The sequence below is a fragment of the Triplophysa dalaica genome, chromosome 11 (assembly GCF_015846415.1).
Source record: "Triplophysa dalaica isolate WHDGS20190420 chromosome 11, ASM1584641v1, whole genome shotgun sequence".
Classification (NCBI taxonomy): Eukaryota; Metazoa; Chordata; class Actinopteri; order Cypriniformes; family Nemacheilidae; genus Triplophysa; species Triplophysa dalaica.
In genome coordinates this window covers 12,143,229-12,168,543 of record NC_079552.1, presented here as the reverse complement: position 1 = coordinate 12,168,543, position 25,315 = coordinate 12,143,229, and the positions used below count along the sequence as shown (strand labels likewise).

At 40.0% G+C, this 25,315-nt stretch overlaps 3 protein-coding genes across 31 annotated transcripts in view; all 3 read left to right on the top strand.

Moving 5' to 3' along the window:
- Positions 1-4,087, top strand: part of ndst2a (N-deacetylase/N-sulfotransferase (heparan glucosaminyl) 2a) — an 88,431-nt gene extending 84,344 nt beyond the window's left edge. The window contains exons 10-16 of the mRNA XM_056761309.1: positions 83-179; positions 301-424; positions 718-892; positions 1,098-1,268; positions 2,262-2,371; positions 2,733-2,835; positions 3,043-4,087. Coding sequence (XP_056617287.1) covers positions 83-179; positions 301-424; positions 718-892; positions 1,098-1,268; positions 2,262-2,371; positions 2,733-2,835; positions 3,043-3,168 — 906 coding nt within the window. The 3' untranslated portion in view covers positions 3,169-4,087. The remainder of the gene's footprint in view (positions 1-82; positions 180-300; positions 425-717; positions 893-1,097; positions 1,269-2,261; positions 2,372-2,732; positions 2,836-3,042) is intronic.
- A 3,508-nt stretch (positions 4,088-7,595) lies between these two features.
- si:dkey-174i8.1 (arylsulfatase I) lies at positions 7,596-9,957 on the top strand. The gene is made up of 3 exons (XM_056761196.1): positions 7,596-7,873; positions 8,313-8,645; positions 8,734-9,957. Exons 1-3 carry the CDS (start codon positions 7,596-7,598, stop codon positions 9,821-9,823), a joined length of 1,701 nt encoding a protein of 566 aa, XP_056617174.1. The 3' UTR covers positions 9,824-9,957.
- A 4,432-nt stretch (positions 9,958-14,389) lies between these two features.
- Positions 14,390-25,315, top strand: part of camk2g2 (calcium/calmodulin-dependent protein kinase (CaM kinase) II gamma 2) — a 61,934-nt gene continuing 51,008 nt past the window's right edge. For 6 of the 29 annotated variants that reach the window (XM_056760562.1, XM_056760564.1, XM_056760552.1 and 3 more), the window contains exons 1-2: positions 14,392-14,661; positions 16,592-16,686. In XM_056760562.1, the coding sequence (XP_056616540.1) occupies positions 14,597-14,661; positions 16,592-16,686 (160 nt within the window). In that variant the 5' untranslated portion in view covers positions 14,392-14,596. Of the gene's footprint in view, positions 14,662-16,591; positions 16,687-25,315 lie in introns of all 29 variants that reach the window. The other 23 variants (XM_056760568.1, XM_056760558.1, XM_056760559.1 and 20 more) reach the window with 9 other exon arrangements.

The window sequence follows — 25,315 nt, the reverse complement described above, 5'->3', positions numbered from 1 at the left end:
TCAGTTTGTATACTCTATGCATTTTGCATTATTACTGTCATGTACAAGGACAGTATAAGAAAACATTCATCATCTCTCTCAGAACCCCTGTCATGACAAAAGGCATAAAGACATCTGGTCCAAGGAGAAGACTTGTGATAGGCTACCCAAATTTTTGGTGATTGGCCCACAGAAAACAGGTACGAGTCTTAACTGTTCCTAGTTTTTCCAGTCTCGAATGTAAAAGCGTGGTTAGTTTGAGGTTGTCCAAACAAAATGACAAGCTTGTAAGACGTTTGATGTTCGGTTCACTGTTCACAGGTACCACAGCTTTGCACTCGTTTCTCACCCTTCACCCTGCCATCACCAGCAACTTCCCCAGCCCCGTCACCTTTGAGGAGATCCAGTTCTTTAATGGGCCTAACTATCACAGCGGCATTGACTGGTAATACACACCGCGAAACGTTCTCACCAATCCAACGTAACAGAGCCTTCAGTCATAATCCATTTTTATCACCGCTTCACCTTATAATAAAATCAATTACACAGTCTACGTTTTCAATTTGAACTCATGATAGAACCATTACCTTCCACTCACGTGATTACAATGGATTTGAATAGAGAGACACTGTCTGACGTGTGATTTAGTGGAAGACTAAACCCAGCCTGGTTTAATTTAGCAAGTGTCTGATATGCTGGCGCAGTTGTTCTGTTTTCAAGTGTCCTGCTGTCCTGCAGGTATATGGACTTCTTTCCCTTTCCCTCAAACGTCAGCACAGACTTCATGTTTGAGAAAAGTGCCAACTACTTTGACACAGACCTGGTTCCCAAGAGGACTGCATCCTTACTGCCCAGAGCCAAGATCATAGCATTGCTTATCAACCCGGCTGACAGAGCTTACTCCTGGTACCAGGTACTCCCTCCTTCTTCCTCTCTCTTTTCTTTAGCCTGACCTGTGTGGATTTCTTTCTGTAAGAGAAAAGCAGAAATAATAACTTGTGGATGGTTCATGTATTATTGCCACTATATGCCATATCGCTTTATTGCTTCCTAAACTCTCTGTAAGTGGCTTTGAATAAGAGCGTCTGCTAAATGTTAATGTTTTGTGTGTGTTTCAGCATCAGCGAGCGCATCAGGACCCTGTTGCTATAAACCACACCTTCCATGAGGTGGTGACAGCTGGTCCCTCTGCATCTAAAGAACTATTGGTCCTTCAGAATCGCAGCCTTAAACCGGGAACGTACACCGTACATCTGGAGCACTGGCTGTTGCACTACCAGCCCAGACAAGTACGGTTATTAGTCTTTGGATTGTAAAGTTCTTTCGTCCCTTTAGGTTTATGGTGTGTTGAGCCTTTGATTTGAGACATACATTTAATATAGGGTGCGTTCATATTTGTAGTTGTATTTTTTGGTCCAGACCAAAAAATAAAAAAATAAATGTAGCCCTGGTTCACTTGGGGTTCAGACTGGCATTTAACACCGAACCTAACTGCTTACATGTAAAGTCGCAACGTGATTGGACAGCTTTTATGATTTATATTTTAAAATGGAACTTACATGCCATCCAAAACAATGCTGTGTGCTAGGTTATACATGCTCAGTGTATGCCTGCGCATATCAGGGTATTTTAAAACCTCATGAAGTGTTTAAAGCTGTCAAAACAGCACCAGGCATTTCTCAGTTACTTGGACAAGCACAGATCTAATAAACACACCTTTTATATTACCAAATCACTTTCGGGTCGTATCTTAACAGTTCCTGTTTTTGGTTCAATTCGATTTGTTTGGACCGTGTTGCGTTCATATTTCAACAAACAGCGCAAGAGTTCGATTGAAAGTGGAAAGAGACCCATCTTTTCAGTGGTCTCAGTCCGCTTGTTTGGGTTCGGGTGGCAGCGTTCACACTTACCGCATATAAACCGCACTTACAGAGCAATCGCACCACAGTTCATTTTAATCGAACCAAACATGCCATATGTGACCACTTTCTCGCTTTATTCTCTTTTAGTCTTTGCTTTACAATGTGAAATGGCATGCTTTTTAATTAAAGCTATTTTTGTGATGACTTTTTCCAGTAGTAATAACTCTTTCGTCAGTAATTATAAATGAACATCTTGCTAACCAGAACTGACGCAGGCGGTTTAATTTTGTAACAATATAAAATCCAGTGTTGTTAGCTGTATGTTGTTTAGTTGTTGAAATACTCATTACTCCAAAATAGCTGTGCATTATTCCTGCGTAATATGGTTTTCTAAATTCTGCATGTGACACCCTTCATTAGCTCCATATCGTAGATGGCACCCTGCTCCGATCTAACCCAGCTCTGGTGATGGACGGCATCCAGCGGTTTCTGGGGGTCACACCCATCTTCAACTACACCCAAGCCCTTGTGTGAGTTTTTCTGTTTATTAAACCCCTCCTTCTATTTTTAAAGGTCTCATGCTTAAAGGGACAGTTCAACAAAAAAGGAAAATTCTGTCATTTACCCCCAGAGTGTTCTAAACCTGCATAAACCACTTTGTTCTAGTGAACACAAAGGAAGACGTTTGGAAGAATGTCCGTAACTGAACAGATATCATACCACATTTACTGCCATAGTAGGGAAAATAAATACTACAGGAGTCAATGGAGGATGAGATCTTGGTTTCCAAATACATTCTTCCAAATATCTTCCTTTGAATCCCTTTAGCTATCCATCTAAACAGTGTTTGAAGGTTCATTTTATAAGACATAAGTTTTGTGTGTTTTGCAGTTTTGATGAGGGTAAAGGATTTTGGTGTCAGAGGTTGGAAGGAGGCCGTCCTAAGTGTCTGGGGAAGAGTAAAGGCAGGAAATATCCAGAAATGACCCCTGAGGTAAGCAACCATCTCATCTCTCCACCCTCATATAAGTTACTTTCTCTGAACTGTCTCTTACTGATGCCAGTGGCAAGGACTCTCGGTTATAGATGTGTCATTTGCCAGCAGTGAGAAGTGACTTTTCTTCCTCTTTTTTTTCCAATTCTTTTTCAAACCACAAGGAGTTGTATGTTTATTCTTAGACATTGTTTTGTGTTTTCTCAGACACGGTCCTTCCTGACAGAGTACTATCGAGAGCATAACCTGGAACTGTTGCGGCTGCTGAATCGACTGGGTCAGGCTTTACCCTCGTGGCTCAGAGAGGAGCTGCAGAGCTCCAGCTGGAGCTGAGAGAACTTCACCTGCATCCCCAGTATCACAACACCTAAAAAAACAGTGTCCACTCATTACAGAGAAACCAGGGGAAAGACTTTTCATTTAAAGCCCTCCACGTGAACTCAGTTAAGAACTGTAGTAGCAGTGATGAGACGAGCTGTGATTATGACAGACCGGTTTGAGACGGACCACAGATATGAGCATTTCTTTGCTGCCAAGGTGCTGACATAGGCTCATTCTGAGATGAAGAAGTGAAAGCGACCGACTTCCTCTTTTAATATGACAGGCCTGCTTATTAGGACCAGAACACACTACAGATCTGGACAAGCATGAATTTAATGATGACCGAAGAGTGTTGAATACAATCTCATACGCTACAAAACACACACTGTCTAGCCTTGCTCAGCCCGTCTGAGGAGTGATTGTAAAACATTGTACATTTCAAAGCATTGTATATTTTGGGTTTGGGTGGGTGGGATTGTAACTGAATAGACATCAGTTGAACGTGACAGCGTTTGTGTACAGACGGAGCTCCTTTTGAGCAGGACCACAAATCTACAGCCCTTCTCTTTTCCACAGGCGCACACACACAAACGCACAAAGCTGGATCAGAAACCAAACGGTAAGTGAGTATATGCAATTGAGGGAGTCGTCTGTACATTGTCACGTCTCCCAGTATAATCCAATCTGAAGCATTTTTGTCAAGTGTCTTATCCCCGTAATTATCCTAGCCATGCACTTTTCTCTACTCTACACACACACAGATTGGTGAAAGTTCATATGTCGTATGTAAGAAGCTGTGAATGGGGAAAGAGAATGGCTGGGATACGATTTGTGGTCAGTCCTAAACAATGAGAAGCTGCTGTCTTGTTTTGTAAAAAATGTATTTTAAATTCTCAACACAGTATTATCTCTAATAAACTCTTAGAGAGGTTGGGAATGTTTGTCTCATTTTGTGTGATTTTATTTGATGGAAAGACTTTCAATGGTAAAGAAACCCTTTTTAAAAAGCAAATTGCCTTGTTTGTAAAGGCATTTCACTTATCTCTCTTATTTTCTGTAGAATACACACATTGTTTGATTTTGTGCAGTTTGAGATGATGAAGCAAAATTTTAATTTAATGCTGTTTGAAAAATTGAAAGGTAAATTTATTCAGCCATTATGAAGATTAAATTAAGATTTAATCTGTCTCACTTTAGGTTTACAAACTGTACTTGCCAGATTAAAAATACTGAACCATGTACAGTTCATTACAGAGATGTTACAGAATGAAATGACTCGCTCTAAGGGTCTTCTTCAGCTTCTTTCTACTATGGTAGTGTGTGGGTAAAGATCTGTTTGCCTACAAGCATTCTTCCAAATATATTTCTCTGTGTTCATCAGAACAAAGACATTTATACAAATTAGGAACAACTTGAGGGTGAGAATGCAACAAAATGTTCATTTTTGCGTTGCTGTTCCTTTTTCAACCACATTAGGGTTAGCACCACACTTCTGCATAATGAACTTCCTGTGGAACCATGGGTAAGAAGTCTTGTGCAAACACATCAACATTATGCAATAAGAGCCTGATATGCACCTACGATTTGGTCAGTTTTCCTTTCGGTATCCTCTCAAAAATGTTTTATTGTCATACTTTTCCTCTCCACATAGTGGCGTTACAGACTTTATTTCAAACATCACAGGTTGGATAGAGGCAGTACACTCGAAACGTTTTCACTCCTCCATCTTTTAAAGGGATAGTTCACCCAAGAAAGAAAATTCTGTCACGATTTATTCACCCTCTTTCAAACCTGTATGATTTCCTTTCTGCTGCAGAACACCAAAGAAGATATTTTGAAGAATATTCACTTGCATTGTTTTTGTGTGCATGCTATAGAAGTGAACAATATCTTCTTTTGTGTTCTGCAGAAGAAAAAAAAACATACAGGCTTGAAATGACTAGAGGGTAGGTAAGGGGTAAATGTTAGAGTAAATGTGTCCAAATTCTTTAATAACACAAGCTTAAATGCTTTATTGGCTGATCAGAAGGCATCTGGTCGAATAAAGGTTTACACCTCTTGTGCGTGCGGAGCATTTCCTGTATATTTAGTTTAGTGTCACTAGTGTCCAAAGTAGCTGGAAAGTTTCTGTGACTGTAACGGTCAAGACAATGTAAATGATTCCTGTTTTATATTTTGCAAGTAGGCTCTTGTGAAACTTGTGTGTCTACTGCTTTTTATATTTATTTGATTCCTATTTATTTATTGCCTTGGATGCCTAAAGCTTCTGCCCTTATAACGTAACTACTCAACATCTGTTTAGTTTCTCAGTGTGAAAGAACCACACTGAGGGCTTTCCCTCTCTGGTCTCCATGGATGAGGGTTAAACAACACATATCAAAGGAGTAATTTCAAGTCAGATCTGCTTTGTGTTCCCCGGTGGCCCTAATCTATTAGAGTAATGCCTTTGCACTTTCCTAAAGCCCAGATCACAATTAATAGCCCCATATACAGTATACGGACAACACTGGTCATTTTAACCACTTTTAGTATCACTGCCTCTCTGCCCATGTTTTTTTCTCTCTAGCCTTCCACCATTTTCTCTCCCTGTTCTGAAATGGCTGTGAAATTTCCCACTTACGTGAGACTGTCGTCTGTTTGGCTTAATGTAGGAAATCAACTCATTTCGTGGCATTGATTTCCTCTCCGCTACATTGGGGAGAAAGCTGGCCGAGCAAACCTGAGAGCGGTCGATATCCCCTCAGAGGTCCTCTCGCTCACCGGATGTGTGTGCCGCTCATCTGTTGCTGTTAGTTTGCCACTGATTTACATCTACAGGCCTTGTCGTCTTCATATGTTTAATTATAACAGTAATCTACTGTTACGTCCGCTTATTATCACCTAAAGGTGTTCCTGTTCTAAATGTGAATGTTTATAAATGTCAGTAATGATTCATGTTGTTTAGTTGGTGTTGTCAGGGGCTCTGGTTTTGTTATAATGCAGAGGCCTTTACAGTTCAAGCTTCATTTTGATTTACTGAATTGGTGTGTTTCACAACATAACAGGTTCGGTGATGCTTTTAATGCGGTCGCTATTAAATCTTTATGGAAGTACTGGAGATATGCAAGTTTTGAAAATGTGTATTCATTTTGTAAAGGGGTGATGTCATTGGAATCTGCAAAACCATCTGGTTCTGAACTTCTGACGTTGATCATCTGGATGAATACAGCCTGTCAAACCCACACAGCATCATTGCCTATTCAGTGTATTGGACCACGTGGTATAAGGGTTCAGTAAAAATCAAGTCCCTTTAAATAAAAGCTTTCAGATTTGTAATCTTAACAGTAGAAACAGATGCTCTATACCGTTGATGGGATAATCACATTTTCTTTGTATTCAGCAGATCTCCCTCAGTGTTCAGTGGCGGTTCTTCCGTGCACACTTCCACAGTAAAAAATCACTTAGTGTCTGTACAGGAAAGTCGGCCTCCACAGTCTGTGTTCTGGGAACTCATAATGAGGTAAACGCCTTTCTGTGGTTCTCAACTAATTCAAGGATCAATGAAAGAACATTTGAGGTTCATCCCACAACACTGGCATATCTGCACTGGTGCTTTTTTGTTTTAATATCGTTGTCTAATGTCTGACTTTGGATATTGAGAAAGTGTGTGAGCGTTTGCTTGCATGCAAACAGGAGTGTAATACGCTTATTGACCAGCGGGTGTCAAACAGTGTTTACCCAAATTAGGTTTTAAAGGTATAATTCACTCTAAAAAAAGCTGTCATCATTTTTGTTATTGAAAATTTATTTTTTATGGTTTTGAGTCTATATATAATAAGGCAATGGGGTTTGGTTAGCCAATGTTCTTCAAAATACCTCATTTATGTTCTGCAGAAGAAAGTCAGTCATACAGGTTTGGAATGACATAAGGGTGAATAAATTATCAAATAATTTTCGTTTTGGGATTAAATGTCCCCTTAAATGTCCTCTAGTTTTGCCTTATTTCCTTTATGTCCTATTGTGGACAAAGCATAATTCAGTAAATATAATTTAAACAGTAAAAGTATTTAAACTAATGCTAGAAGTTAGATTTTATATTGTAACCTGAAAATATTTTCAACATTTAAAATGAAATTCATATTTTTATCATGTACACGGATAGAAAACACAGATACTTTTACCGTTCACTAATCCAGATTTTGTAGGTGTGTGTGTTGGAGAAATGTAACATGGTGCTGTCAGAAAACAGTGCTGTCGTCTACAGTCACAGGCAACATCCAAACCGACCACACAGAGAAGAGCTGCTAAACTTGTTACGATGGCAGCACTTGTTTTTCTGTTTTAAGAGTAAAGTTTTTCACTGATGGATCGTGGTGACGGGATATATCTGTTAATCTAGCCTGGCTAAAGCTGAATGTCAAAATTTACACCGTCAGGAGTCAAGGGGCTAGCCATCAGGCATGGATGCATTGGTGTTGGGCTGCTGCTTGTGCTTTGTGCATGGACTAATAAACCCTACTGAGGGTTTAACTTCAGGAAGGGTTCTCCGCAAGGGAAAAGTTCCCCCACATATTGTTTTTGTGATGGTAGATGACCAAGGCTACAATGACATCGGGTACCATGGCTCAGAGATTCACACGCCAGTGTTGGACCAGCTTGCTGGTGAGGGGGTGAGGCTGGAAAACTACTACGTTCAGCCCATCTGTTCTCCCTCACGTAGCCAGCTTATGACTGGACGGTAAGGGCACGGTTATCGAAAACAGCTCAAAATGTCCAGATTAGAAGTTATTACGTTAAAATATAAAAATAATTCATTTAATTCTTTATGCTATAATTTACTCTTGTCTTGTTTAATACAGCACTGTAAATTCAGTTTAAGATGTTTTATGGTGATTATTAAATTTACCAGGAAAAAATCTTAGACTTACTCTTTACTACAAAAATATTTTTCCTATTTCAATCTCATGTGATTTTATGTATTGTGTGTAAAACAAAAGAAGATGACCTCAGTGACCATCTACGTTTTGTCATTAATAATGTTTCGGCAACTTCTTTTAATTTCTTCTCTTGTTCTCCACAGAAAAAAAGGCTTTTAAACATCACAAATATGATAAAATGATGATTATTTCCCCTTTAACCCCAACAAATTCTGTGCTGACTACTGTCCATTACTTTAGTTATCAGATTCATACTGGGCTTCAACACTCGATCATCCGTGCACGTCAGCCCCTCTGCTTGCCGCTCGACGTAACTACACTCCCTGAGCGGCTATGGCAGGCTGGCTACAGCACCCACATGGTCGGAAAGTGGCATTTGGGCTTCTGTCGACCTGAGTGTTTGCCAACCAGTCGTGGATTTCAAAGCTTCCTCGGCTCACTGACGGGCAGCGGTGACCATTTTACCTTCCAGAGCTGTGATGGCGCAGAGGCTTGTGGATTCGACTTGCATGATGGAGACCGGCCTGCCTGGGAGCTGAAAGGGAATTACTCGACGAGACTTTACACAGAGAGGTGAGTCAATGCTGAATGTGCATCAAATACTATAATACTTACAATGATTTGTTTGTGGTAATTCTGACGAATGCAATTCTCGACGCAGAGTGAAGCAAATACTGAGAAGTCACAATCGGCGGAAGCCCCTGTTTCTATATGTTGCCCTCCAAGCTGTGCACACACCTTTACAGGCTCCTGCCCATTTTCTCAGACTCTACCAGCACCTTGGCAATAGACCCCGACGCCACTACGCCGCTATGATGAGTGCCGTGGACGAGTCTGTAGGGGAGATTGTCAGCGAGCTACGGGAGCAAGGCTACTACGACAACACGGTGCTCATCTACTCCTCAGACAACGGGGGTCAACCTCTCTCTGGGGGCTGTAATTGGCCCCTGCGTGGAGGCAAAGGCTCCTACTGGGAAGGTGGAGTTAGAGCGGTCGGATTCGTACACAGCCCGCTTTTGAAAAAGAAAGGAAGGGTGAGTCGGGCTCTGATTCACATCTCAGATTGGTACCCAACCCTTCTGTCTCTTGCGGGTCTCCAAGTGCCTGATTCCAGCCGTCTAGATGGCCACGATGTCTGGGGGTCCCTAACCAGTGACCTGCCCAGTCCACGAACTGAAATCCTTTTTAACATCGACCCGGTTTCACGCAGGCATGGTGAACCCCACCCCGTGTTGCTAACTCTCAACGGCTTCGGGATCTGGGATACAGGAGTGCGGGCAGCCATTCGAGTCGGGGACTGGAAGCTTTTGACAGGGAGTGTGGGCGACGGGGACTGGTTCCCCCCGCAGACGTTGCCAGGAGGTCCCCAGCAGTGGCAGGGCATGGAAAAGAGACGAGACCAGCAAGGAAAGTCTGTCTGGCTTTTCAACGTCACCGCTGATCCTTACGAGAGGGCAGATTTGGCTGAGGGGCGGCCTGAAGTGGTCAAGATGCTGTTGACCCGTCTCGCTGAGTACAATCGGACAGCTGTGCCTCCACGCAACCCACCCGACGACCCGATGGCAGACCCGCAGCTTCACGGAGGGGTGTGGACTCCTTGGCTTGGTGAGGAAGATCAAGGAGATGATGGGGAGGATTCAGATAGTGGCAGCAGAAAAGGCAGATATAAAAGAACCTGTAGAGTCTGTAAACTCAGAGCTCTGTTCAGAAAGGTTCGTACTCGTATGCAAAGGGCGGCTTTATTCTTGTAGTTGTAAACAGGTACACAATTTCGTTTTCTTGTATTTCAGTGAACAGAAAGTGAATTCTTGCATTTTGTATTCCAGTGAATACAGAATGGGCACTGATGTTGCCATGAACTACCAGCAGTAGTTCACAATTTTGATTGTCCCATACGTCACATTCTGTATGTTTAGATTTCACAAATCAGGAATCGGTATATGAGACAGAAGCATTCATCTGTATGATGCAGTGGATATAACACATGCTGTTAATGTGATCTAGACAGCAGCGGTCTAGATTTAATCACTTGTGACTCCACAAGCACTTAATGGAGATATTATTGTGCCTTTATTAGATGATCCAGTTATTTAACTACAGAAAATGATATAAGTAGTGCCAGTGATTTGATAGGAAATAATACAGCACTTACATTGTTCTTCGCTTGCTCTTGGATCAGCGCTCTCTTATCCACCCCCTACTTCATATTCCGCACTCTTCTCAATCCTCGCACTCCTCCTCACGCCTCCACCTTTCTCCTACCTCTTGCTTTAAAGCTTCTACGCTATCCAAAACCTCTCTGATGTAGCCCACCTCAGCCAGAACAACAGGCACGCTTCCTTATTCTTTATGCATTTTCTGTTCCACCTTTTCACTTCCTCTTGATTTTCTCAGTTCGGGAGAAGATCAGGTCAACGCGTATGTAAAGGGAAAAAGAATAGCAGGCCAAATAAATGAGGAGAGATGAGATCCTTTATTGAAATCGAGGAACGTACGAAGAGGTGTAAGAATTGTGTGAAAGTGCTCTGTATTCAGGACTTGATGCAGTGTCATGTATGTTTTTGTAAATCTGGCCTTATGCTCATACTCTGATGTAATAACAAGTGTTCTTGTTTGTATAGCACACATCATATCATATTTCATAGAATCTGAAGGGAATATCGCCTCTGATTTCTTGGCAGTAATATGTTACTGCGAGATATGGTCACACTGTATAGACACAAACCATAAATTAATAGCAAACTATCTCTATCCAGGTGCAAGGGAGTGACCTGTACACAACACAATTTGTATTGTGCAATGACACATGGATATTGTTTGCGAAATCCCACTGTAATATATGTCGAAATGTTTAAAAGGAATAGGAATCCAGAGCAAGGTAATAAACAATACTAGCTGTGATAATGTAAAACATATGTTCCAGGGTAAGAATTTTTGCAATCTTTTATTTCTCAAGGGTGTTCTTGTCTCAAACTGCGGACTCATGTGCCTCTACTTGTCTTTGTTTTGTTATGGTTGAATAATGCTTCATTGATTGATAACTTTTTAAAGAGTTATAGTATGATCATCTTACAGGTTATGATGTCACTGTCTATATCTTGTTTTTAAATAATAATAATAATTAAACATAATGTTATAAATATTACACCGCTTTACTTTGTTTAAGACCGCACTTTAAAAATGAACAGTCAAACAAAAAATTATTCAGACACCAGATATCATTTTTTATATTTTTTTATTCGTGTGTGCATGACACTATACTTAATTTATGTAAGTAAGGATAGTCAAATAAACTGTGACATATTATAACCAAATATTCTTCATTCAGTGGACTACCTGTAAAATGGATAAAAGTTTGGGACCAAAAATGATTCTGACACTTAGACCTGACACACCAAGCGTTTTTTCTTTAAATGCCAGTGCCTGTTTACACATCACACTGAACAAAATTCAGGTAATTGGTTCATCTAAATTGGTAAATCTATATAGCCGACAGCAATTCAACCTAATTCATTTGTGAGAGAGTCCAACAAAAGGATGGCCAAACCAGTAAAATATCAAGTGATTTGAGAGCAAAGATAGTCAAATTCTACAAGGAAGCCATTTAAATCAGAAATATACCGTATATGTCTGACTAGATGGACAGTCTCTTCCATTGTGAAGAAATTCTGATGTCTGAATTATTGTTGGTTTGACTGTTGATCACATAGACTTCTATGGAATATCTTAAACATCATATATTAATTTTATATATACTGTATATCATATAGACCACATAAAGGTTGTTTATAGAACATTATATACAATATCATATAGAATTTTCTGTTTTATATGCTTTTAGAGCACTTTGGAAACCATTAGCAATGCTCATCCAGAAGTACTTCATGTATCAGTTTTTTAACACAACACAAGCATTTTACAAGAATTATCATGAATGTCGCCAATGTGGATGATAAAATTTGTAAAAACAGCTCTCCAACATACACGCAACTGCGCCTCCTGTGACCCGAGTTCAATTCCTGGCTTAAGGTCTCGTGTTGATCTCGTTCTCCTCTCTCAGCCCTTTACTCTCCTGTTCAACCTACTTACAAGTCAACGCACAATACATGTCTAGGCCTGTTGACAACATGGACAATGAATCAGTATAACAGAACATCAGTACTATCTGCAAGTTGCACATTTATATTTTTGAAGAATTGTCTTAATGATAGCGTTTTGACTCTTATACTGTCCTATACAGGCACAAAATATGACTTTATAATATTAATTCATTATTCTGTCCTGTAAGCAGACGCAAGTGTTATAATTTCAATATATTACAGCACAAGTCGCTACCTCCTCCTCTTTATCGTTTACTTTGAAAATTCAATACAGCACCAACCCACTTTGTGAGGACTTCAACTGTGGAATGTACAATGAGCTGGCCCAGAGAAAGAGAGAGCAATCCGAGTTACTCCCTCAACTGTATGTGAGTCATCCTGAACACATGCTGAGTTTGGCATCTCCTAAACACTCTGTAAGCATTTTTTTCCATTATTTTGTGGAATATAATGCTTGCTTCTACTATCAGACAGATAAATCTGTGTCCTGAGTATCCACACCTGTCTCTGTGACACCTCTGGGCTCTACGCACCAAAATGGGAGTCGTGGAATAACAGACTTTTATTTTTGATTAGAAATGCTTCCTGCATTGGATTTGCTAATGTGATTTTAGGGCGGGTTCTGGAGAGAGGGCGTGTGGTTGAAGGCATAGAGTGTCGTCTAAGTTTGGAATAGCAATATAATAACCTAAAAAACCTTTATGATGCTTTTTGATCTTTGGGTTACACAGATAATGTAATAAACTGAGCAGTGTGTGTGGTCTAATAGTGCTGAAGCCTCTCATTTTAGTGTAGCTTCATTATAATTATAATATGAACTTTGTATATTGAATAGTAACTGTAAACCTTCACCAACAAACAGGCCTGATAATGCCACCTGTATAAAGTGCTATCTATACATTTACATTTATGCTAATCATCCAAAGTGACTTACAGTTCATTCAAGGTATACATTTTATCAGTATGTGTGATTGAAACCATGGATTGAAAATCACCATGGATTGAAACCCATGACCTTTGTTCTCCTAACGCTCTTTCAATTGAGCTACAGAAACACACAAGACTCACTTCTTTGGAATTTTAATCGATAAAGTCGAACTTACAACCTTCATCACCTAATAGCATCACATGATGATGAAAATATGGTCTCTAAAATATCAAAAGCAGCCCATTTTCCTGTGGAACTGAAGCTGTCTGGCATCCAGCCCTCCTTCTGCTGCTGAGCTTCTGCAGAGGACTAGGTAGGACCAAAATGTGGCTTTCCCCAGCAAGCAAGGACACATTGTCACACACATAATCATTTCAAAACCCAGCACCAGCGCAACTGGAACGCTGCAATTAATAACCACCCACGTCTACTCCGCTCTAATGAAGCTTTCATATCAACCGGCCTCAGTGTAATTACAGTCCCGGCACTTCCATGCATTCTCTTCTAATCGCTGAGTGTTTTGCTCCACAAGGTTGACCGTGAAAGGAGAGCGCATTTAAAAGCATGATAAAATTTCCTCTCCACACTTGTTAATCAATTGTTCAATTCCTGTTCAGAGGCGTGATCGAGTCGACATACCTCGGCTAATATAATAACATACCAAACCTGGATGCAGCGTATTTCCTTGTTTTAGGGATGGACCCCGTCGTTCAAGACGTATAGGTCTACCATAGATGACCTCAGTGAGCCCCCCATCTTATGGCCAAGAACAACATGCCTCCTCACAAGCTGTCAAAGTTAAGCTTTTGCTTTCATTTTTTTCAGGAAGTCAAGCCTTCATGAGTTGGCCACACCCTGGAAATACGTTCCATTGCTGTTTGGTGATTATATCCTGCAAAAAAACGAATACGCTTAGAAGGAATTAAACATGTTTTTTGGTATAATAAGCGTTTAGTTGCCATGTTATTTTATTATTATTTTTGTACTATTGTTTTACTACCAAAACCAATGATAAAGCACTATATTGTGATGAGCCCATAAATAATTGGTGTTACAATAGCATTCCCGAGAAGATATGTCCTTCATTAAATATTAAATGTGAGTAAGCACGGCTATACATTTTACCCCTAATACTGTCGGTGGTGTCAATGCTGCACCGGATATACGCTGCCAACGACGCGACAAAATAAAATCGCTGTAAACACACCGAGCTGCAGGAGTTCCGTCGCGTCGCGTGCTCGGAGCGTGCACATGGGTGTCACTTCCATCTCATTTCTCGACGGAGAAAATCTCGCGTGGCTGGCTGCTTTCTCTCCACCTCCACCAGCAAACGGCACAGCACCACTGACCAGCAGCGCCTCTCTTCCTTCTCTTCTCCCCCACCTCCTCTTTCTCGCTCTCTCTCCCTTTCTCTTTGAGTGAGCGAGAGGTCTCCCGAAACCCGGCCGAGGAGCTCCCGGATACATCAGAGAGGCGATCTCCTCCTAAAGCGCAACATGGCTACAATCGTAACCTCCACCAGATTCACAGACGAGTATCAGCTGTACGAAGAGCTCGGAAAGTAAGCGACCGCACCGCTGCATTACGCGTCACGCATACACGCACACCGCATTGTGTTTCATCGTCTTGTTCGGCGTTGACAGCGGCATACACACGCAGTGGTTTTGCATGCTAAAAGCCATCCGCTAAAACCCTCTAACGCAAACCACCGAGTCGATTTAAAGGCATGGAGGTTTTTACATCGCGTTTCTTTGTTTATCCTCACATGCGTATCCTACGCCGCGCTCGCGCGCTACGGGGTGCTTTGAAAGCCTGCGCGTCGTCACGACGCTAGATGCGATACTTTGTCGACACTTTATCGACATCTCAATCCTCGGGTCGGGTGCGTTTGGGTCTGTGATCACGTCCGTGCGTGTGCATTTTAATGGACACACAAACTTTTACGCGTTGGACAACATTTGACAAATATGGCTATTGTAATTCGACTGGTATGCGGATAGAGAGTGTTTTTGAGCGTCATGGCACACCATCATTGGGTGGTCGGTTACATTTGTTGTGTGGTTCAGCCAACAAAAGCATCATCACGAAGTAAAGGAAGTGAACGTGGTGCAGTTGTGCTCGCCGTTTTGTTGGTAATATGTGTTGTTTGACGCGACACCATATGTGTTAATGTCAGTGTGACTGACACTTCTGTGTGCCTGTGTTAATGCTTCCATTTACATCACACGTGTACTTTACAAGCTGAAAGATATCACCACAGCGGTCATAAACGGCAATATTCGTCTCTAAGGAATGTTTTTAGTCCTCTTTTTGGGTTTGAGATAGGCCTTGTAGTTTGTCCAATCATAAGTGATGCACAAAACCGAAAAATGCATGTCAAAATGTTATATTAAACCATAGGTATTGCCTGCGCTACAAGTATTTTGCCACGGGTTGTTTGCCTTATGGCCAACCTGTGGTAAGATCTTGATTTTGTAATCTATAGTTTTTATAAAACAACAGTAGCCAGAAAAAAACATCAATATTTTATAGTCACAATAATTATTATTACTATTAGTTATGTTTCCCCAGAGTAACATAGTTTGCTGTGTGAACTGTAGGTTGTATGCAGGTAATAAGCAGCATGGAAATTTGACGCTTATTTTGTTCCTGTAGTTCAGCTGGTAGAGCATTCGATCAGGAGCACTAGGGTCATGTAGGTTTGATCGCAGGGAAAAGACATACTGATCAAATGTGTAGCATGAATGGACTGTGTTGCTTAGATAATACTGTCTGCCATGTGCGTAAATGTAATCTTGATACAGAATAAGTGATCGAAGATTTATCTGTATTGAATGAGGAGCGGTTTTGAACGGTTATTGTGATGTATTGTAACTGTTTTAAAGGGGATACCACACCCAAAAATGAAAATTCTGTCATGATTATTCATTCTCCAGATGTTCTGAATCTGTATACATTTCTTTGTTTGGTGGAACACGGAAGGAAGATATTTGGACGAATGCTTGGAACCAACAGTTCTTGGACCCCATTCATTGCCATAGTAGGAAAAATGATAGTCAAAAGTGGCCCAGAACTGTTTGCTGTCTTTCATTCCTCAATATATCTTCTTATGTGTTTAACAGATCATAAAAATATAGTTTTTACTACTCAATGGTGGCCAAGAACTGTTTGGTTACAAGCATTAATAAAGCACTTTATCCATGTAATCATCACATGGTTCTATGAGATGCTAGATCTACTTGGATCCTCATTCGTCTCAATTTCATTAATCATTTAAAAAGTGTATTGGACTGAACTTCAAAGCAATTACTTAGGCTTTTTAGAGGAACATCTTTAATGCTTAATTTACTGAGAATAATATTTTAAAATAATAATCTTATTTTAGTTCTTTTATTGTCTCTTTTATCAGTTTTATATGGGAAAATCATTTAATTTTTCTCATTTTATTTAATTTCCAATGCTCATTATTGACACGTGTTTGTTTTAAATAGGGGTGCTTTCTCTATCGTCCGCCGATGTGTAAAGAAATCAACAGGCCAGGAATATGCTGCAAAGATCATCAACACAAAAAAGCTGTCGGCGAGAGGTAAGCTGATCCATATCACATCACATTGGTCAGGCTGATGTATTTGTTCTACTCTTGCTTGTATATTATGCTTATGCTATCATTTGCAAAGTAACTATGCTTATCTTGTGTTATGGGTTGGTTAAACACACAACTAACACAAATGTCTTCAGTTGATGATTTTTGCTGAAAGTGACCGTTATGTTTCTGAAGGCAGCTTTACAATGTGTTGGTGTTTGTGGGGGAAGTGTGAACCTGCTTTTACGGTCAAAAAAGGCTGTTTTAGATTCACTTTCTCTTATTCCAACACTAGACCTACTTGAAACTCCACTAGTTTCACTGATAAGGCCATGGGAGCTTTCCGTTATTTTGTGCCATATTGTTCTTCAAGTTGTGGGTTTGCTCTCAGGGCTCCAGACTGCACTTAAACGGTCGCATTTGCTACCAGAAATATTAATTTGCGAGTGAATTTGTGCAGAGATCAACACTGGCGCCCATCCAGATTTATTCATTTTTAAAGTGTTTCCAATGGAAGCGCCATATTTTTTTAAAAAGCAAGCAGCTTGGCTTTTCCCGCATACTCAGCGCTCTGCTATGCTCCGTTTTTCCCACACTCAATGCGGAACCTCCGAAAACGCTGTTGAATCCGCAGAAAACTTCTGTGGATTTTAGCGCCGGTCATTGACAAGTAGCCTATACACGCACAACATGAGCGCATTAGCCTAGGAGGCCATTATTATTGGATTATAATAGAACAAATTTGATATGAGATGTTTAAAACGAAATAATCCACGGAGATGTTCAGGGAACGTAATTTATCTGTCTTTTACTTAAGACAGCGCTGGATCATTAACGTTCACAGCATGAACAGACTTTTGAAGTTTTGTTTGAATTTATATACCAAATCTTTACATTGTAATGTGTTTTGAACATGCGGTAAAGTGTCATTATTACAAACTAAAATCAACATAGGCCTAATAACGTATCAACTCAAACTTTAACTGTATAGTTAACTGTATTAACTCTAAATGTATAGTTTTTCATAGAGTATTTATAATATATAAAAATGCTCTTGACATGCACATTTTCTGATGGTTCAAATGAAGAGTAATTTGGTCTGTTGTGTTTTTTCAGTTTAAACGTTCTGCCACTTTTTAAATAAGAAGAACCAAATCTTGTGACATCTGCATTTAAATGCACAGACAGGCAGCAGTTTAAAACTATTTGAACACATTTACACATACTTATATTCGGCACAAATGTAAACGAATTTAAAACTATTCCATGGAATTCTGCAGATTTACACGCCATTTTGGCTTGAAAACCTTTGTGAACAAAACTTATGATAGGGAAGGATGTACACAACAGGAGAACTTAAAGTATATGATTTAAAAATTTAAGTTTGTGGCACGTAAAATTTTATGTGGCTCTTAAAATAATACTTGCTGCCTTTTTTTCCCCTATATGAGCCAATGGCTCCTAATTGATTTTAAGTCTGGAGCACTGGCTCTGATATGAACTATTTTGCAATATATGTAATCTACATGTTTTTTTTGTATGTTGGATAGACACTACACTCTGTTTTTACCCTCACATGCTAATATGTTGTGTCATAATATCTCACCTCAAAAGGTTTAAAGCACATTTATATAGTAATATTTGTCCTCATATTCTGCATCACATCAATACTGGTGTGGCTCTCTGGGAACATTTCTGCATCTCTGTCGTATTCCATCAAATGATGTGAACCTTTTGATGCTGCTTTTCTTCATTTCTTCGTCATTTTGTTTTGGTCACACAATTCATGGTCAGTATCATCAGGGCTTTAGATGATGTTGTTGAAGGATACATGAGACGCAACCACTGTTTCTGCTGCATCACAAACAAAAGCTGCAGATCTATTTTCGGGAACTGGAAATGGTGTATCTGTCCTCAAACGGTATCCCAATGGACTGTCTTTGGTTGAAATGGATTAAATCGATTATAACAAAATTCATTTCTGAATTTTGAACTACCTGGATTAAAGTTCTCTGTCGCTCCGACGGATTTCCTTCAATTGCATCGAGTCTTCGATGGATTTCCGTCAATAGCAGGGTTCCCGCCTGTCTTTAATTCTTTAATTCAGTCTTTTCATAATGTTGTTAACCCTTTGACGCAAAAAGGAGTTCGTAAAATACACACACTGATGTCTATAGAAGCTTTCCTGTAGCTCAGTAGTAAGAGCATTGCGTTAACAATGCAAGGTTGTGGGTTTGATCCCAGGGGATTGCACATACCTATGTATAATGTAAGTCGCTTAGGATAAAAGCGTCTGCCAAATGCATAAATGTAATGTAAATGTAATCGGCAATAACAATTTTCTCAAATATAATTTGACGGATGTGTTTTATTCACATCAGATACTCAGTATCTGAAATGTATGCAATTGTTAAGATCACTCTATTCTTTTACCAGTTTACCAGGCACTGAGAGAAGTGGATGAATATACGTGATGTAAATCCGACAGATCTCAGACCGCGGCAGAAAGAAACTTGACTGCGTCTGCTTAACGCGATCATTATAAAAGTGTTTATATAACAAAACACATTCACGTGCACATATTTGACAATCGGAATATCAGATGTTTCATGACATAATTAACAGTTAGTGAAAATTGAGCAAAAACGAAAAATGATGTAAAAGCAAAACGGCTCTGTGATGTGTCACATGATAAGCAGTGCTGTGTTGACATGGAAATGGGCTTGCGTTTCTCAAATTGTGTAATTAGTGTCTTAATTTTAGTTTGAAAAGGTCTTCAATTAAGGAAAGACAATATTCTGCTGAGGGGGACGTTATCAAAACCTGGAGTGGAGCAAAAGCACGTTCCTCTCTCGACTCTAAGCGTTCTGTAATCACTCCGCTCTGAGTCCACTCCGGGGTTTTCAGTAGTGATTTCTGACTGTAGCGTGTTAATCTTGGTTTTTGAGAAGTGCATGTCAGGCTGCGGCTGAGGTAGATATATGTGTCACAGCCAAAGACAGAAAAAATGTATTGCACTCTAGAGACTTTTGCACAAGAATTTTGCACAAGAAGTGCTTTTCTCTTTTTTCTGTTAATTAAGAGTTTCAGAAAAAAAATTTGGGTTGGTTGATTGATCGGATAAATAAAAACATGCACTTAGAAGTTATGTTTATGTTTGATTATTTGTCAAATATTTTTTAATAGATAAAGTAATGCTTTTAAAATAAGCAAACTGGCAATATTTAAAGCGGTTTAAAACATCTCCCCTTAAAGCGCTATTGGTCCCGACGTGTCGCTTAAAGGAATGGACATTGATCATAATTTACTACTTGTGATCTGTATGATTTTTTTCCTTTTAATTTTTGGAAAATCTATGGACAGAAATGCATTATAACATACATAATTATGTCTTCAGTAGTGTATAAAGACAGTCACCTTACATAATGAAAGGTATGTTTTTATTTCCTTAAAATGAGCTTCTATATACATACCCCGCGGGTCCCCTTGCATGGAATTCGCTATGTTGTTTCTACGGTAGCCCTAAACGGACAAACTGCTCCACAGAAGACGTTTCATAAATACATTATCTCCTTCAGCAAGTAAGCAAAAACACTGTGACATCTTAGTATTGAGTCAGCCACTGTAGTGCATCACAAGAGAGAGGATGGAGGGAGCCGCTTGCTACAATTCACAACCTCACCGCTAAATGTCATACACTGGACCTCTTTCTCTGTGGCTCATTTTTAATTTGTGCTGGTGGCATTTTGGGCGGTTCCTTGTGATCTGGTTTGTTAATTGAGCTGTAACCTTGCATCAGTATTGTACGTGGTGAATTCAGTTCCAGTATAAGGAGAATTGGTGGGTGTGTGTGTGTGTGCAATGGATTTATTATTGCATTACAAAAAACAGATTGGTTTGGTGAATCGGGATGGAGCAGAAAGTGGTTCTTGAGACATAAATGAAGGTATAAATTGTAATCTTGATCATTTAGAAATGCAATAGCACCCCTCTTCTCAACAAGCCACATGATTTGAGGCGTAAATTAAGTCCATAGCTCAAATGATGCTGAATGATACCCTGCTGTACATGTTTAATCCAAAAGTATAAATGCAGTAGCAATAGAATTGCTTTTCTTAACAAGTTTCCAGCAGATAGTTATCTCTCATTAGGTGTTCACTTTTATCTCTTGAGAAAGTGCACCTACTGTGTATTTCTTAACAACACCAAGCTTTATGGGTGACCTGTAGTTGGATCTGTGGATGTGTGCCGACGCACATGTACTAAACATGGCAACGGCCAGAACTGCTTCAAGCTGAATTTGCGCAGGCCCTGTTCTCTTTCTATGTGCATGTGTACGCTACGGTCCCCATGGATGGCCGGTAAACAACAGATTTTATTTAAAAGATCCTTGGACCCAAAACAACAGGTAATTAGATCAGCGCTGTTTGGCGGCTCTCGTAGGCTTTCTCTCAGGTAACCTGGCAACTGTTTTTCTTCAAACTCATCACACTGTCTGGAACTGTATTAAAAATTAACAGTTCTATTCTTCTGGTTGGGCCCACACGTGCGTAGGGCCCCTCCCACTAAATCTCTCCATTCCCTTGGCCTTAATCAAAGCCCGGAGAGATCTCTTGACATGCCAACCTGTTAACAGACACATAAAAGCTATTATCATCTCGGCTATCATTTCAAATGTCAGCGAGGACAGTTTTGCAGTCTGTGGTTACTCATTCCAAAAGCATTTATAATTGTACCTTATACTATAGTACACAATGATGTAACGTAGTATGGTAGGTTAAGAATTTCACACATGCTTATCAAGATTAGATACTCACACAGTGAATGAGGGATAGTGCTTTCTTCAAAATATCTTTTGTGTTCTGCCGAAGAAAGAAAGTCATAAAGGTTTGAAATGACAAGAGGATGAGTAAATTATGACATTTCTCTAATCTCTTGCTTTTTTTGTGCCACAGCTTGATTGTTTTATGTAACATATTCCATACAATTATGAATGTATTCTGACGATGGTGCTGAAATATTAGTTATTTGTTTTGCTGGTCAGATGCTGGGTAGCGTGGAGCCTTTGGCGCAGGCGCAGGAGCTGCGAGCCTGCAGTATAGCCTGTGTGCTAGAGAGGTGCATGAAAGACTGCTGAATAATTGAGGCACATAGCCTGTTGTATCTCTAAATGGAAAAAGAGGCTAGGACCTTCTCAGCACCACTTCGCTTTTCCAGATCTTCCTCTTTATTTCTCTCTCTGACCTCTATCAGATCAGCTGCAGCATCTCAGCCCTGCTGTATTATCAGGCCTCTGGAATGCTTCTTCGCTAGATGGCGACCGGCAGAGACCCGATAAATGTAACAGCACTGCTGTGGTGAATCTTTAATGGAACAAACTGTGAATTTTTAATGAGCCTCAGCCAAATGGCGTGTGCACAGGCAGAGCGAACGGAGAGAGGTTGATGACTCGAGTGTGTATTGGGACATATTTAAAGGAAATATGGAATTGTTGTGTGCATGTTTATTGTGCTTGTGTGAATGTACCAGCAAGGGGAAAGTGTAAGGCGTTTTGTAGTTTATGTTAAACAAAGTGGTTATTAAAAAAATGTATAAGAAATTACAAATGATTAAAGATCGAACTGTATTTAAGGCATTTTATAGCCTTTAGTCTGGATGCGATTTATCATGATTTATCGTTGAACAGCCCTACTTTAAAGTCACAGTGAAATTAAAATTGACATCTCGCATTCTTGTATGAAATAAGAATATTGTACTGCTTTTTTATAATACAATAATCTTTTTTACTAGTCTTTTTCTTAATTCATGTGGCCTTATAATCAAAAACAACCTTGAAACAACCTCTCTTCACTTCCTGTCATGAGTAATGGTGTGACGACGGGGCTTCAATGACTGATTGACTGCAAACTGGCATTCAAATCTGCCTCCATTTTGTTAGCAACGCCCGACTCGCAACGATCCAATCAGTTCTCGATGAAAGTCCCACCCTACATTTTTTTTCTGGCGTCTGAAGCTTTCACTTGGATATATGATACGGAAAGGGAGACAATCGCTTATACAGTTTCTGCAGTTAAACACAGTACTGGATCAATGTATTTACTAGCATCTTGCAGGGTCTTAATTTGCTCATGAAATAACATTCTGAGGGGCAGATTAACTAGAGTTGTGCCAATTTAGCTCAGGGAAACCAGGCGGTTGAATAAAGTTTATTCATTTATTTGTGTACATTTTCTAGTCATAAGAGCTGTAGTAATTGTGGCTAATTGCTTTTGTGTGTGCATGCGTCTGTGTGTGTGAGAGGGGCAGGAGTCAACAAAGTACTGTCACTGTGGGCCACTGTCAGGTGCTTGACAGATCAACCATGAGATGCCAAACACTACGGTTATTAGAACTTAATTATTATTATTATTTTGTTTGTAGATGTATAACAAATGGTGCCTTCAAATAAATCCCATCACCTCCGTTTCGACACTCCTCACGTTTTACTGATTTTCATAAAACTGAGAAACACGGGTTGCAACTAACAGCTGATGGGTAGGTTCTCATGTAAACGGTTCATTTCTGATCGCGGGGAGTTTTATTATGATGAATAACCATCATAATGCTCAACCAGCACTGAGTAATGAGTCACTTGTATTGCCAGGGCTCCAGACTGCGACCAAATGGTCGCATTTTGCGACCAAAATTTGAGAGTGTGCGACTGAATTTTACATCCAGTCGCACATTTGCTACCAGTAAATTTGCCTCCCCCACCCTCCGTATTTTTTTATACATTAAACGTGGAAGGGGCACGTCAATGATCAATGAAATGAGCAATGAAATAATCAATGAGACGCGAGCGCACACGCACGCAAACACACACACACACTCGCACTCGCACACGCACACACACACACTCGCAAACATACTCATGAGACGCGAGCACACACTCGCGTTTCATTGAGTGATGCCTGTCTGTGAGGCGGCCAATGCGTGTGAGAAGAATAGGAAATGGCCACTGTAAGTGGCTAAAATGCGTGGAGGGGGAGGGGCCTAGAGATAATCGAGCGCGCGTAAACATCTGTGGGAAGGAAACGGAGACAAATATCATCACAACCTGATATGTGACCCTGGACAACAAGACCAGTCGTAAGTCGCACGGGTATATTTCTGACAAAAGACGAAAATACATTGTTAGGGTCAAAATGATCAATTTTTATTTTATGTCAAAAATCGTTAGTATATTAAGTAAAGATCATGTTCCATGAAGATATTTTGTAAATTTCCTACCCTAAATATGTCAAAACTTTATTTTTGTGAGTCGATCCCTTAATATCGCGAACAAAAAATGGTCAGAAACATGCCTACAAACTTAACTCGCTGCTGTCCGCTCTATGAAAACTACCCATTCAAGTTTGCTATCTATGTAAAGTTAAGAGATTCCGCTTTCAAGTTAATCTACTCTCTTCTATGTCATTACATGGGTAAGCCAATAGAGAGTGTTAAAACAAACCTGTTTCCTCTTAGCAACGGCCTGCTATAGCGTCTCACGTGCGCAGCGTACACAATCCGTCATGATCGCGCTTCAAAACATGGATTCTGATGGAAGCGCGTTTGCTCAATCTAAACGCTAATGACAGCAATAATTTAACGAACCTAGTAAATGATTGTTTCGCAAATCATTGGGAAGATAATACAGAATGTCCAGAGACCGGCTTGACATAAGGGGATGCCCCGGAAGACGACGAATTCAATCAATGTTTAGATCGCTTCGACTCCATGCCATGAAGGAATACAAAGTGTTCACTGCGGACTCAGAATTCAACCCGCTTGAGTGGGAACATTTTTCAAAGTTCAGGTCAGTCAGTCACATACGTTCTTAAATACCTTCTTTACAAAGTAGTGGTTTTCATGAGTTGTTTATGTCAAAGTTATGCCAATTTTGCTCTGACAAAATGTAAACAAAACATCATCTTAGCATGTAGATCTGCCTCTGTTAATGATGACTCGTGGCCAGCTCAAGTGTAAAATTTTATATGTTCCTGGAGAATTATTTTTATGAAATTGTGTGTGTATACAGTTTAAGCTGTGGTAAATCAATGGTGTAAGTTTCATTTATTTCCCATCATTAGTAATATGCGTTGCTAAGGACTACTTCTGGAAAACTTTATAGGCGATTTTCTCAATATTTTGATTTTTTCCACTCTCAGATTCCAGAATTTTAAATGGTTATATCTCGGCCAAATAGTGTCCTATCATAACAAACTATATACCAATAGAAAGTGTATTTAGTCAGCTTTCATGTGGTGTATAAATCTCAATTTTGAAAAATTTACCCATAAGACTGGTTTTGTCGTCCAGGGTCACATATGTGCGTGTGTCTGAGCTATGAGCAAGCGAACTATTGATTCGTTCATCCGACCTGCGGCTAGTGTACCAGTGCCAGAGTCTACAGTGTCACCATCGGATGATGATGCAGAGTCAGAGGTTGGTGTGGCGAAAAAAAGTCACATTGTAACTGTGAAATGACCGAAAGGTTACTAAGCACTTTGTTACTAAGCACTTTTTTTATTCTGAATGTATGGTATTTTGTTTACTATATGTACTGTCATGACAGCGATGGTGCTGTCAGTTTACCTTGTTGTTGCATCTT

Bases quoted from the DNA above. Each gene is read 5' to 3' on its own strand.
- si:dkey-174i8.1 (XM_056761196.1), top strand. From the start codon at position 7,596: ATGGATGCATTGGTGTTGGGCTGCTGCTTGTGCTTTGTGCATGGACTA. The intron at 7,874-8,312 runs GTAAGGGCACGG...CCATTACTTTAG, and splicing joins AGCCAGCTTATGACTGGACG to TTATCAGATTCATACTGGGC. The intron at 8,646-8,733 runs GTGAGTCAATGC...TTCTCGACGCAG, and splicing joins ACGAGACTTTACACAGAGAG to AGTGAAGCAAATACTGAGAA.